Source organism: Prionailurus bengalensis, chromosome C1, assembly GCF_016509475.1.
Source record: "Prionailurus bengalensis isolate Pbe53 chromosome C1, Fcat_Pben_1.1_paternal_pri, whole genome shotgun sequence".
In the NCBI taxonomy this organism is placed as follows: domain Eukaryota; kingdom Metazoa; phylum Chordata; class Mammalia; order Carnivora; family Felidae; genus Prionailurus; species Prionailurus bengalensis.
Window position 1 is genome coordinate 198,911,205 of NC_057345.1, and position 15,891 is coordinate 198,927,095.

The following is a 15,891-nucleotide window of genomic DNA, read 5'->3' on the forward strand; positions in this document are numbered from 1 at the left end:
GCTTCAACTTCATGTAACAGCTAATGTTCATGCAAAGCTATGTTTTATATAATCTGTGGTTAGCTCAGTAATACTTTAATAAGCCAGAGTACATGGCTAGCTAAAGGAACTTACTGTCACATCTTAAGAACATTCTTTCAATAAAGAATAATTTTTATAATAAAGATGTAATTTTCATAGCATAATTTAAAATATAAAATGTCATGGTTAGAAATAAGGGAATTGCTATGAGTCAGGGAGGCAAGTAACTATATATACTTAAAATATTTTGTTTTAATGTTTGAATTAATTTCATTTTTCTACAACTGCTCCACATTGACAAGTTAATATCTAAATTAGTTTTATACATTTCACATTCATGTTAAAAAATAAGGCCTTAAGGATTAATAGGAAAAAATGTAAAAATAGATAATACAAGTATTACCTCACAATCCACAGCACTCTCTAATACAATTTGTCAATGTAGATGAAAATATCACTTCCATCATATCTTCATATTAAAATTAAATTTTAATATGTCATTATGGACAGAAGGATATAAAACTGGCTGGAGAGTACTCTATATTAATTTTCCACCTTTAACTTCTTGGTTATGGCAATTCATGCTAAAAGTCAAATGAGATTCATTCAGATTTCTAATCATTCTTTCTCTTTTATGTACTATATTCTAGCATTTTAAAAATATCACACTTACTCTAGATTTTCTAATGATGATTTATGAAGCAGAGAAATGTTTCAGAGAAAATCCAATGACTGTATTTTGAGAGTTAAAGAAACAAGGAGCGTTTAAATGAAATATAAAATACTCCACAGCCAATTTGCTAATGAGCATAATATTTTCAAGTTTAAAAATAGTGATGTTTGATTTCCCACTCCCAGACTGGGCACTATATCAGTTGAAAAATATCACAGCTTTCATCTCCTCTATGGTGGTATCAGTATGTAACTATGATATTTTACTAGATTTTCTATTATCCTGGGTTAACCATAATTACAGAATTAATTATACATTAATTTATATATTATAAATTAAATTATTAATTATACTGACTTAATAATTATAAAGTTAAAAATCACTTAGAAAATCCATAGAACACTTGTTTCCTTACTTCAGTGGCTTAAAATAAGAGACTTTTCAGTTGACAGTGCTCCTTTTTGCCAAGTCTACGAGTCTAAAAAAGGAAGGGCCATATGCATCTTGCAAGATTTATCAGTTACTCAGTGTACACAAATAAAAATATTGTCTAGATAATTCCTAGCCATGTACCAAAGCTATAAGTTACTCTGCATCATTCTTTAACACTTTGCTGAATTCTCGTATTTTAGCTTTCTTCTCAAAGAGTCAGTGACACTTACCAGAGTGGGTCCTGAGGTGTCCTGTGAGGGCGTCCCTTCTTCTACAGGCATAGCTACAAAAAGGACATTTGAACGGCTTCTCTCCAGAGTGTAACTTTATGTGTCTCAAAAAGGTTTCCCTTCTGAGTAAAAGAAGCTCCACACTGGTTACAGTGGAAGGGACGTTCACCTGCCAAAAGGAAAAGAGGTAGAAAAGATCAAGTAGGTTATACGCAAGTGACCAATTTGCTGTAGACTACTAATTGGTGCTAGGTTCTCGGTGCTGAGAATATTCTCCCCTGTAAGTCTTCTAAACTTTATCTAATTAAAATTTGCTAATACCAAAGCCTTAAACTTCAGGCCAAGCACCGTTCTCTCTCTTTATATAAATTTTACAGGATTCCTGTCACTGACTCAAAAGAATCAGCAATAGCACTGACCACTGATTGAACAACTAAGTGCCACCACTTTACTGACTTTACTAGTTGCTTTACAGAGAATGTTTCAATCCTTATATTTCTAATTAGGTATCTATAATTTCAATTTACAAATGAAGAACTTGAAGTTCAAGTATCAAAGCATCTGATTATAGTCACAGAGCTAAAAAGTACTCAAACTGATAACTCAATCTTGCTTAGTTGGACAACAGAATCTTGCTCTGTTGTGCCACACTATCTCTTTTAAAGTTACAGAAATTTTAGTTTGGCCTGGAGGGGATCTTTAGTCTAACTCTTTCATTTAGCTGATGATTTATTACCAGGGGGCCAAAAAAGTTCAACGAATGAACCAGGTTAACAAAGCTCATTATCACAAAATCTCTAAAGCTTCACCCAGGCCCCAGGTCTCTCGATTCTCCTAGTCACTAACAGTGAAAGCTTTGGAAAAATTTCTGATATAAACAGTGAAAATTCAAAGAAAATTATTAATCCAGACATTTCCTGTATAATTTTGTTGTGAAAATAATTTTATAGAAATCTTTTCTCTCTTTTCTCCTATTACTGGATACCACTATAAAACTGTTCAAGCCAGAATTATCAGTTTAGTCTATTGGGTCAACTGGCTGTCACAAATGTCACTGAACATAAAAATGCACAGTTGAGGAAGGAGTAAAATTGGCAAGTACGGTCAAACCATGAAGAAAATGCTATTTTAAGTTTGCCAGTCTCTAAAGATATTCATGAAATAAATTATAAATTAGTACCTAAATAGTACAAAATAGTAAAGCTCAAAGTTTAGAACAGAAAGTTAAAAAAAAAAACAATTCACTTTTGGTTTAACTGTACTATTTCTGTATTTGAGGTTAGATGAAGATTATAATTTTAATACCTAAAAATTTATACTGAATTGTCATGTTTTATATCTTTAACTGAAACATTTGTAAATAGTGAATAAGGAAACCTCAATATTTGGGTGAGGCCTTTAATGCAAATTCAGTGATTCTTTTTATTAAAGAAAGGTAGGAGGCATAAAGAAGATAAACTTTGGCCATTTTCTTGCAGATGCCACTGCATATTCTATCATATAGATTTGTTATAATACCTAAAGACATTGAGTGATACATCAGGTGTTATCTTAAATTTCTTACTACTTGCTCATTTTGGAACTTTTTATGATATATACCAAGGGAAAAAAAATATATAATCTGTGTTTGTGTAGCAAGGGTTAAGGTTTTTCTTACAGGAGATCTTCTGAGCTAATTTATAAAAAAGTCCTTGTGCTGGTGTGTTAAGTGAAAATAATTTATGTTATGGTTACCTTAAATTTTATCTTATTTCATTTCTTTGATTCATTTGATAAAACTGGCAATTAAATCAATGCTAAATACTGCTTAAAGGAGAAATACTTTACCAAGAAACCTCTTGTATGAAGTCTCACAAACTAATAAAAGTTTTAAAATAAATCTAAAATTGGTACATCTTTACACACACGTGCGCGTGCGCGCGCGCACACACACACACACACACACAATTTAATTCATTGACATTTTTTTCAATGAAATAGCAGTCCATAGCTTTTTAAAATCAGGATTTTCTACTCCCCACCCCTGCCACGGAATTACTAATAAAAAAGAAAGAGGCACTTTCTCTGTAAAAATTTTTATACCATAGGAAAATAGCAAATGGAAATTATACTTTTCACTCCAAATATTTGATTTTACTTTTGAAATCTCTCTATGTAGGGTCTTCCAGGCAAGTAACAAATTAGTGTGCCATAACTTTAAAATGAATTAAATTAGTTTGGTAAACAAAAACATTTGAAATCATGTTTGCCTTTAGAATATACTCCTCAAACATGCTAACTTAGATTTTCATTAAGCCTCTTACAAGTGAAATATTTAAAAATTCCTAATTTAGACTACTGAATTTGTCATTCCAAATAATACTAAACAAAAACAAAAAATAAATAAAATAATAACTATCTTTAAAAAGAATTTTAAAATTCATCTAATTGAGTATATGAGACTAATGACAGGATAACTTCATTTTTACATTTACAAAATATTCCAGATATCTTCTAATATTTTTAGTAAGAATTATTTCTGAATTTATATGATCATCCTTAAAGGGGTCAGAGAAATAAAAAGAGGTCTAGGTATATCAGGAAATATTGTCTGTTGCTGAGTATGTAAGTCTTACATGGGAGGCATTTGCTAACTATATTCCATGGCCATGGGAAATAAAGAAAGGCATGATGAAGGTAGCAAGGCATGTTCCCATTTTTGATAAGAGGAAAAGGGCAATGATAATAATTTACTTTTATTTCAATTGGATGAAGCTTTTAGAAATAATCTGCTTTACATGAATTAAGTCTTGAATTGGGATTATGAGATATGTGGAAAATGATCTGATATTTAAGTAAAAGGTTCACTTAGCTACCCATATTGTGTATGTTACTTGAAACAACACATCTCAATTATTTTTTTAAATAATTTGCTCTTTATGTAATAATAGACTGAATCAACTAGTCCTTTTAGAATTAGTTTAGACTTTGTCTGAAAATATATTAATCATGTTCTTCATATATAAATAAAAGCAAACTTCAGGAAAACATCACAAATTTACTGAATTCACTATACAGTAATTCAATTGAAAAAATCAAGTAGGCTACTGTATCTGTGATAACTAATTCCCCCATGGGGTGGGCACAAAAGTCTGGATTAACAACTCTGAATCCAGGAGAACAATTAATATGTAGCCATGCTATCATTCATTTCCATTCTCAATCTGCTTCTTGTTTTATTTTTTTGTTTGTTTTTTAATCTAATCTACTCAAGGACCTTTTTGTGGTTATTCCCAGAATGAAGTTATCTATTATCCATTGAAATTATATTTCAATATTTTATATACTTTCATAAACACATATTTCTAGATCTGTGTTTAAATATCCAATTGAAATACAAATATACATGCATCAATTTGCTTTCATAAATCAAAGAAAGAGGGTGTTCCGTGTTGGATGGAACAACCACCTACAAATATGAAAAATCCCAAGCACCTGTTGAGAGGGCTTTGGAGCAAGAGAATGGTTCCACAAAGCTACAATGTACAAAATAATGTGCTTAAAACTTAAAGTTACAAAGTTGAGAGTACTCTACCCCAAAGAAGGGCAAAGTTAAGGATAGACTGTATTTATAATGTCCACATCAATTCATGTTTGTGCATGAATTGATTTACTACCCCTACTTCTTCTGCCTATATCCCAGTGAAGAGTGCCTGGAGTATCCGATGACAATATTACCTGATTACCTACTAAAGTAGCAATACCAATGAAATAACACAAAGCCATTTGTAAGACACTGGAATTGGTACTTTAGTAGAGTATGAAAGAGAAAGAAGAAGAAGTGAATTAGATATGATACTCCATGTCATTTTAGTAAACTGGGTGGTTGTGTAGCTTTTTTCACTATCAATTTTATATTAGATATTCTATGAGCTAAACACACAAACATGTTTCCTAAAGGCTTTCTAAAAATTTAAGACCACGCCTTTTATACTAGCTGTAAATAATTGGTAAGAGGGGGAAGTTCATGGTATTAATGAGAAAACATTTGGTTAATGACTAGATCCTGACCACATTTTTTCAATCTAGTTTAAATTAAAATTCACAAATAGACTTTCTGTTCTTGAATAGTATTAAAATGGAGTTGAAAATGTCATGACCCATTCAGATGTATAAACTGAGTCATCAGAAATACATATAAACATAGTAAATGTAAAAATACATCACAATTTTAAGGTCAACAATGTGTGGCAGGTATCCCAAGCTCCTCTAAGAATGGCTATTAACTGTAACAAAAACTTTCCAGATCTGAGGGAAGTATAATGTTTACAATACTCCAATAAACATTTATTAACAATAAAAGTTCACTGAGTTGCAAGAGGACTTTAAATAGCTATTTTGCCCATTCTCCTTGCCTTTGATAGTTGAGTGAATCCCATATTCATAGACCTTCCAGAAATCTGTATAACTAAAAACATTTTCCATGTCAATTTCAGGATTTTCAGAATCAAAATAATTCAATGCTGCTATAGTAGTAAAGATCAAATGAACAGTAGAGTAGGTATGAAACTACTTTTGTGTTTACAAACCAACAATCCTCATGACAATCACTGCAGATACAGTGAAACATTGATTAACCTAAATACTCAATAGAGCATACTCAGGTTCTTTCAATTTCCTTGACTCAGACCATAAAAGGTTTATTAGAAATCTTACAAAAAAGTTGTTGTTAGTGTACTTTTCAGCCTTAAAATACACACTATATGCAATTCAAATGAAAAGTCATTATACTAATTTTGTTTATATGTTGCTAGAAGGGGAAAGTTACACATTTGAATGGGTGCTATCTTCCTCAATATAATCACTGTGAGATAATGAATACATAATAACTGTGTAGAACTCTTCTTTTAGAACTGCAATTAACATTACTTAATGAGCATAGAAGAAGAGTCATTATTTTATAGACTTTTCATATTTTTATTATCAAATATCAAACCTGATCTTTTACCTTTCCTAGGAGAATTTTTTTTAATTGAATGTTTATTTATTTTTGAGAGAGAGACAGAGTGCAAGCAGGGGAGGGGCAGAGGGAAAGGGAGACACAGAATCTGAAGCAGGCTCCAGGCTCTGAATCATCAGCACAGAGCCCAATGTGGGGCTTGAACTCATGAACCGCAAGATCATGACCTGAGCCAAAGTTGGATTAACCGACAGGGCCACACAGGCGCCCTGGGAAGAAATTTTTTTCAATTAAGGTAAAAAACATTTGTACTAGTAATATAAATATTTTTAAAATATGCCGTTTAAAAAGGAAATTAAAATCAAAGCAAAAACTAAACATGTAACTGTATAGTTGGAATAAGGGTACAGGTTCCAAAGCTGATGATTTTGATTAAGATAACACTGATTTTAATGTGTAACTTCTTACTATAAATTTTAAGATATCAGCCTTAGGGTCATATCTCATCAGAAAATGTTGGTGCATTGAAGATACTGAGCTTGGTATATTTGAACAAAACCAGTCTGGGCATCAGGAAACCTTAGTTCTAGCGTCATAACCACATAAGAGATAATGGACAAATCATTTGACTATTTGGGGCTTCACTTTCTTCATGTGTAAATGAGAGATTTGGACTAGAAAGACTTCAGTGTACCTTGTATCTTTCATATTTTAAGCAGCTACTAATTAAATTGATTACTTAGAAGTAAATCTTTTAAACCAACTTCATTATGATTTATGTCTCTTCCAAAGAGTACCATATTTAAAAATTCTGAGTATCAGTGATTAATATTTTGCTATATAATACTACTTGGCATTATAGCTAAAGGTATCATTATCTTTATATCAATTTTCATATGAACTTAAAACTTTTTTAAGAGTTAACTGTCTGCTTTTCTTAACATAATCTCATTTTTTTAATTAAAATTTTTTTTCATTTTGCCAAAGAATTTATAGAGAGATTTAAATAAAGACTTCTCCTCATTTAGCTGTCTTTTACATTACACAAATGTCAAAAAGTATATATTAAATTAATCTGAGGTCTCTTTCCTTACCCTATTCCATGATTGCACATTCCTGCCAGCAAACTCACCACTCTAGCTATACTATACTACACCCTACATATCTCTTCGCAGGAGCTATAATAAAAAAAGTATCACAGGAAGATGGTAACACCTTGAACTAGGGAAAGTATCTCCCTAATACAGAGACCCATGGTAGGCAAAGATTGATTGGAAATTGTATTCCAAGAAGTTAACCAGATAAGGTGAAAATGATCCACCTCTATATAAATGCACGAGTACCATTTTATAGTATAAACTCTTAGCTAGCAAACTATATTACCTGCCCATGGGTATGGTAAAATATGTATAGAAATACAAAAAGATTAAGTTACACAATGAGATTCTCCTATACCTTTTGAACCCTTATCATATTATTGCTATATTAAGAACTGTGGAAACTGAATCCCAAACTTCTTTTCTGATATGCTATTCAGATTTGAAGGCTGGAAGTCAAGACCCAGGCTACTCTCTGCTTTTCAGCAATCCAATACTAGCAGAATTCTGAAAAGGTAGTTTCACCACTGCCACCCCTGAATAAAAAGGAAAGAGAATAGATGTCAGGTAATATCAACATCAGATGTCACAGGCAGTCATCAGGTTATTCTTTCAGCTGCTTACCAGTGTGACTCCTTTTATGTACCATAAGCACATTGGGCCCAATGCAAACCATGCCACAGACGTCACATTTCAGTTTACCATTCGGAAGCCGGATTCCTCCCTCGCCTTGAAGCTCCTGGACTTTCCTGTTGTCAGCCACCTCGCTGCTCTCAATTAGGGGTTCTTCTAGGCCGCTACCTTCATCATGGCCCCTGATCTCATCTTCACGGCTCAGGGGTTTCCTGTCACACTCTTCATCACTCTGCATTTCTAGTTTTACTGAATTTGCTGTAATTAGAGAGAGAGAGAGAGAAATGAAGACATTTAAAATGCAGGTTATGTGTTGTTATCTACACTGCTTCTCCACCCAGTACCATTATATTAACATGGATGGAGATGTTGCATGTGCCAACACCAATGCAATGTCCACACATACTGTGCTCTAAGATATTTTAGTGACTTTAGCATGAAAGTAAAGATGGTTCAGAAAAGCTCTAGGTAAACAGAATAACACTTTATTTCTGCATATATTTCCTTCTTTAACTTATATATATTTTTAAGCAAGTCTTGAATTCTGGTATTGGCTTTTGAGTTTGTTACTTTTTGAGACTCAGGTAGGATTCTGCAAAAAACAAGATGAGATATTGCTTAACCCCCTGAGCCATGCAGTCAGCCTCTTCTTAATTTAACAATCATATGATTGTATGAATATACTTCACATTAGGTTTCACATCAGAGTACTTGTGTAAACCTGCTTCAGAACTGAGTAAGAGAAACTACTTGGGATCTTAAGCAAATGTCTTAGATGTATGAAGGCATACTGTCAAGGCAAGTATCTTAAAATGAGACTGAAAACATCTATTCAATGAGGAGCTATAGAAATGTAAGGCAGAGTGCACAGACCTCACATGCTTGTAAGCTACTTTTTTTATGTAAAAAAAAGTTCTCCATGGAACATATTAGTCTGCAAATCAAAGTATTCCAACTTTAATCTATGCACACTAAAAAGCAGTGAATGACAGGAATGGCATAGCGTGCATGCACACACTTGTGACTGTTAAGAAATTTAATGCCTTCTGTTTGCTGTTTTTGGATCATCCCACAGAAAAGTTGGAATTTTGTTAGCACAGCCCTCATTCTGGATTGCTGACAAAGTCTTTTCACAAAGCAGAAACAGGCTTTAAATGAATACCAGTTTTGTTTTGTTTTGTTTTGTTATCCAGTGATCTTGAAAATTTCTAAAGAAATCATATCAGCGTTCCTGAGCAAAACAAATTATTTGGTACTACTTGAATGGAGGAAATACATTCATAAAAAGGAAGTAAGTTCTTTTTACTGCAGCTTTCTTAGAGAAACCACATATTCTGTGATTTGTTATTAGTACTTTAAACAGGTAGTGCTACCAAAATGGCTCTTCCCCTGCTCCCCTCCTTGGAACTCCCCTAAGAACAGAGGCAGCATGGTGCAAAATGAGATCACTGCGTTTAGTCCAAAGACCATAGCTCTAGGACTGGCTTTGACACTTATTAGCAGTATAACCTTGAACTGAATATTTAACCTCTGAATCTGTTGTCTTTTGTTTGCAAACTACAAATGAATTCAAACTTCAAAATGAAATTTAAGTAGAATGGTTTAGCTAGTAAGAGTAAGGATCCTATAACCAGACTGCCTGGATTTGAATACAAGCTCTGGCACTCACTATAAGCAGTGTCGCCTTCTGCATGATACTTGAATTCTCCATGTACTCTACAAAATGAGCATGGTAATGGTAGCCACTTTCTCAGGCTGATGTGAACATTAAGTGAACAAATACAGAAAATGGGCTTAACTATTATTCTTCTGGTGAAAGATAATGCTTTGTTTATTCCATAAAGTTTGTGAAGATCAATTATAGTATGTAAACTACTCTGAGATCTACAAAAGATTTTACAGACTTCTTGGCCCCACCTCTAACAGAAAATCTACTACATTGAGTTTTACCCTATTTACAAATCAGTAGTACTTTACTGGTTTTTGAGAAGGGTAGAGACATTATTTCGTCCATCTTAATATCCCAACATGCTCAAAAAACGTGTGGCATCTAGGAGGTTTTCAGGCAGTATCCACTGAGATGTTTTAGTAAGTTAAGATTTTTTTTAGAATTGTTTTATATGTTTAAAAAATACATGAATATAGTAAAGAAAAATTAAAGGATAAAAAATGAAAATTATATCCTTTTCTCTCCAAAATTCACCATCCCATTATATTCTCAAAAGCAACCATTATCCTTATTTTCTAATTCAGAAGTATAGGTGTGTGTGTGTGTGTGTGTGTGTGTGTGTGTGTGTATGTATGTGTTTATAGATGATAGTCTTTTTACACAAACTGGAGTGTACAATTTACCTAACCTTAACTGTGCTTTCTTCATTTAATAATATCTGTTTAATTTTTCCATATTAGTACACAGAAATGCACAGTGTTCTTTTTAATGCCTGCATAGAATCTATTTTATCAATATAATTTATTCCTAGGCTCTACTGTTAGAAGTTTAAGATGGTTTATTGCTAGTATAGACATTATTATATAATATCACATTGAACTGTCAATCTGATAGATAAAAACTGGTATTTTACCATAGATTTTAATCTGTATTTTTTTTAAAGGTGGAGTTGAGCATCTATAGACATACATGTTTAAATGTTTGGAGTTTTTGGGGGATTGTCTATGAAAGTTCTTTGCCCATTTTTCTACTTGGTTGTTGGTCTACACTCACTGAATTTAAATGCTTTATATATACAAAGGAACTCAGCCCCATGTGTTATATTTTTGCAAAAATACTGGTTAATCTTACTACTCAAGGGTATCTTGGGAGCATATACACTAATTTTACATTTTGATTTTTTTAAAGTTTTCAATTATGATTTCTAGATTCTGTATTTTGCTTCAATAAGTTTTTCCATATTCAAGAAATTTTTCCATGATTTTTCCCCCTGGGAACAAAGGTTATTCTAATCAAAGTAAAACACTAATTTTTGCCCTATGTAGTCCCATATAACTCCCACTTAAAGAAAAAGTTAAGAAAATAAATGAAGAGTATGACTTTATATAGCATGACTTCATATTCCAATCTGTGAGCAAATTGTCCCACATGTTTAAGTGATGTACTAAAGGTTATAAACTGTACAGCAATGCCATCATTCATATTCCTGAACTGGTCAACATCTGATCAGCTACATTTAATGAGTGTAAAGTCTACCAACATTCCATTTCAAGACTGAAGAAATGTACCTTACAGTGTAGGTCTGAGGGGCGCCTGGGTGGCTCAGTTGGTTAAGCGGCCGACTTTGGCTCAGGTCATGATCTCACAGTCCGTGAGTTAGAGCCCCACTCAGACCCTGGAGCCTGCTTTGGATTCTCTGTCTCCCTCTCTCTCTGCCCCTCCCCGCTTGCACTCTGCCTGCCTCCCTCCCTCTCTCTCTCTCTCTCTCAAATAAATAAAACATTAAAAAAAAAGAGAGATGGAAAAAATATTTCTATTTCTTAAAAAAAAAAAGTGTAGGTCTGAGTCTGAAAATATGGGCCTCTTAAATTTCAAAACAGCACAGAATTATGAAGAATATGACTTGATATTATATTATCTTTTCCCTTAATAATATTATAATACATACATCAAAACATAATACCAAACATGGATAAAATGTCATTAAAAATTATTGTATATTAAAGTTATAGTTAGAACTTTGTCTACAGAGGAATATAATTGAATATTCAAAAAAGCATACATTTGTTAGAACTAAAATACAGAAGAAATGGTAAACCCTAGCAATCTTTTCTCTAGCAGTCTTATACTCTAAGGGATTATATCATGTATGAATGTATACACTACTGCTATAGTAAATACAGTAATTTACATTCATTGATATAGTAAATCAATAAATGCAGCACATTTTAATATATACATATCAGATTAAATTTTATATACCTATGTTGGCCTAAGTACAAACAAAATCCCATCCTAACTAATATTTAGTCTGCCCTACTAAAATTAGGTTGAAATTTAGGATAAAAAGCAATTAAAATAGGCTTTGAATTTTAATTGTTGAATAGAAAAATTTCCTTACTCAAAGAATATAAAATAAATTTCCCTACAAATTTTTTTTTCTATTTAAGATGTTTCCAATTAATGCAAGACACTACATTTTAAGTCATTAATGATTAAATTCATGTGTTCAGTAAACTTATATACACCCTAAATTACAATTTATGATCAATGAAAGATATATGATTATTTACAGCTATAATATATAAAGCTATTATAACTATTAAGCATTGTATAATATTCATAGTACATTTGTTATCAAATCTTTGAAATTAAATTTTTATGCTTTGTTATATGGTATTTCTTTTATAATTTGGTAACAGGAAGATAATTTCTATGAAGATGATAATCTGTCACTGTGAGCAAAATGATATCTCATTACAAATCTCAACACCAAGAATTATTTTTCAAGCTCGTTTCCTTGCTATACCTGAGTTTTACATTCTTAGTATCTATAGGAATTTATACACATTGTTCTATAATGACAAACAGTAACTGCTTAGTAAGAAAAATATTTTGTCAGAACAAATTATTAGCAATGAAAGGGATGTGAAATAAGATTTTAATTATTTGATCAATTCATTCATTGTCATTCAATATTGTAGCCACAAATAACTATAATATATAGATACTTCAAAATATTCAATGAACAAAATAAAGATGCTTAATATATGCATCTTTTTTTCTTAAGTTAAAGGAGATGATTTACAGTTTAAAAAAGGAAATGTCAAATTTTACAGCATTAATGATCATGAAAACGTTAATCATGATTTTTTTTAGTAGACTCAGAGGTTTATGAACACAGGTCAAACAATAGTCAATAAAAATATTTTTATGTTCAATTTTATGTAGAAGAAGCTCTGAATGTATTTCAGGACAAAAAATACCACATACATCTTTATGCAAAAAGTTGCTTCAAAATGCAAACTCCCTCCTCTTCTTTATGATTTTAAAGTACTACTGAACTTCAGAATATAGCTTATAGATGCTACAAAAACACACAATTTAATTGCCTCCAATTACAGATGATCACAGCAATGCAGAGAAGTAAAGAGACTTACGCAGGGGCTTATAAGTGACTCCCAGGCTAAACAATTTTCAATTATAAAAGTTTCTTCAGTAACCATACTAGGCTCTCTACACTCAAAAGCTTCATAATTATCTTTGTTTCAAGATACATAATAGTGAATGATAAAGTTACACTAAACTTGCCTTTAATTCACTAATAGGGTATTAAATAAAGGGATAGAAGAATAAGAGTATTCAGAATAAGAGATAAGAGTAAACTCAGAGTAAGAATAAGAGTAAACAGATACAGATTACTATGGGAAAAAAGGCAGAAAATCAAATGGGGAAAATTACGTTATTTTGTGAAGCTGTTTTAAAAACTATTTTAACTCAGTATGTTTCATAACAAAAATTTCCTTACCACTATTATCTTACTATGAAAATTTAAAAAGAGAGTTCAAAACTTCATATATACCATTTAAAAATGAAATGGAAAATAAAATGTACAACAATGTTACACACACTCATAGATACCACACCTCTAGAACTCACCCACCTCAACCAATATGAAACAAAGACCAAAACGGAATTCTCTTTAAAAATAAATGAACTAGGGGACCCGGGGGGCTCAGCTGGTTGAGTGTCTGACATCAGGTCAGGTCATGATCTTGTTGTTCATGAGTTCGAGTCCCGCATCAGGCTCTGTGCTGACAGCTCAGAGCTTAGAGCCTGCTTCAGATTCTCTTTCTCTCTATGCCCCTCCCCCACTCGTTTTCTCTCTCTCTTTCTCTCTCTCTCTCAACAAAAATAAATAAAACATTAAAAAAATTTTAAATAAAATAAATGAACTAGCAAATATTAAGTATAGGCTGCTTGCCTAATAATTTGCTAAAATTATGAAAGTTTAAAATATGATGAATATTAACTTAAATAAGAAATCCATATTAACAGGATAAAACGTACTCAGAAACAGGTCACGAAAGAGTTCATGACTAACATATACAATTTGGTTGCATAATAAATTTATTGACCTGAATAGTACATAAATGGAAAGAGGCTCTTCCTTAGAAATTGGACATTTACTATTTTTTACTCCATGCCTTCCTCAAGTCACCCACTTGTGTAAGATAGCATATGATTTCACAATGTCTGGCAACTAATGTCTTCAAATACTAAAGTTCTCAACTTTTACAATTTGGGGGGAAAAGATCATTTTTAATATGAATGGTGAAATATACTCAGTTAATTTTGTATTACCAAATTGAATAAATAAATTCTATCCTGATCCTTATTATGTGGTTGTAACAGATAATCCTATCATTTTAAAATGCCAGGTTTGGGAAATACCATAGTAATCAGAACCTAAAATATCATTATTAAAATATTTTTGATATCTCAAACTTTCTACAACTTAAAATATTATTATTAGTATGACTTGACTTTACTAATCCATGAACAGATTATTAAAATTCCTAGTTTGGAAAATAATGCAAAGGGATTATGATTTATTTGCTGTATTTGAAAGGATATGATATTCATTAATCTAATGGAGTGTAAAATAGGCTTTCTAGATTAGTTAACATCAAATCAGTGATTTATATCTATTTAGTTTCCAATAATATTTTTTCAATTTTTAATTTTTAAAGGAAGTAAATACTCTAAGAGTTAAAAGAAATATTTGTTTCACGATGATGAACAAAAGGTAACTAAAGCCATTTTTTAATTACTAAATTGGAGGGGTGATATATGGTATGATATGTAAGTGGACTTTTTATATGCTTGGTTTCTGTTGTGTGAGAATTCAAAAGGACACTTAAGGGGTGTTATTACTTACAAGCATCAATTTCTCCCCATCTATGCCAGCTACTTGAAGTGGTGTTATACACACTAATTGAATCAATATGTCTATCTAATAGTCTATGGAAGTTGCTTCTGAGCTAACTCTCTCTCATTTAAACTATTGAAACACAAACACCAAACATGATTAAATCCATGTTAACAGCCCAGCAGCTCTTTAAATAATGTGTTAGAAAAACAAACTGCCTTCAAAACTCTGATGTAAAGCACAATTATTTACTAAGAATTCACCAACAGTCTAAACAACTAAAGTAAAATCACACACACAAAAAAAATATTTTAAGGTAGGTGCAGTCGTTTTGTAAAAATCTCAACAAAATTTCACACAGTATCCACTTTTTGTTTCTTTCAACTGTGAATAAATAAATGTGTAAGCCTCACAAAACAGCTCCCTCACAACATCCTTGAAGTATTTGTTTTATAAATGGTTGGACAAGTGCAGACACTGGTGTTGCCAAACTGCAGCTGAGCCATTTATGGGTAGCATTCTCAATATGTACATCACATCACCACATTTTCTCTTCCTCCCCACCCTCTCTTTCTAATAAAGTAAGATTATGGGTTTTTTTTTTAAACCTACAAGAACTAAATCAAGACAGTGCTGATTTCTGAAATACTTTTATTCTAAGAACAGTGTCATAGAAAGTTTCCCTGTACCTGAAGTACCTGAAGGCAGGGAACCGGACTCTTTACGTCCCCTTCTGTCACTTAACTAATTGTGGAACCTTGGGATATTTGTTTACTTTGATTTACCCATCTGCATCATCTGAACTATGGGAAAAATGACATTTGATGTTCGTGAAAACTGCAGACTAATCTCTTTACACTAAGGATACAGAATCCCTTTAATAGTAATAGCAACAGAAAAATAGCAACTTATTACAATTCTTTACTATTTACAAAATATATACTCTGTTTCAACTGATACTCAACAAGGAATGATAGGTAGGGCA

General features: G+C 32.0%; 1 protein-coding gene across 1 annotated transcript in view; it reads right to left on the minus strand.

Moving 5' to 3' along the window:
• The window catches only part of IKZF2 (IKAROS family zinc finger 2), a 160,709-nt gene that overhangs the window by 51,211 nt on the left and 93,607 nt on the right, over positions 1–15,891 (minus strand). Inside the window, 3 exon segments of the mRNA XM_043577728.1 lie at positions 1,357–1,465; positions 1,467–1,525; positions 8,017–8,283. Of these exon segments, the coding sequence (XP_043433663.1) occupies positions 1,357–1,465; positions 1,467–1,525; positions 8,017–8,283 (435 nt within the window).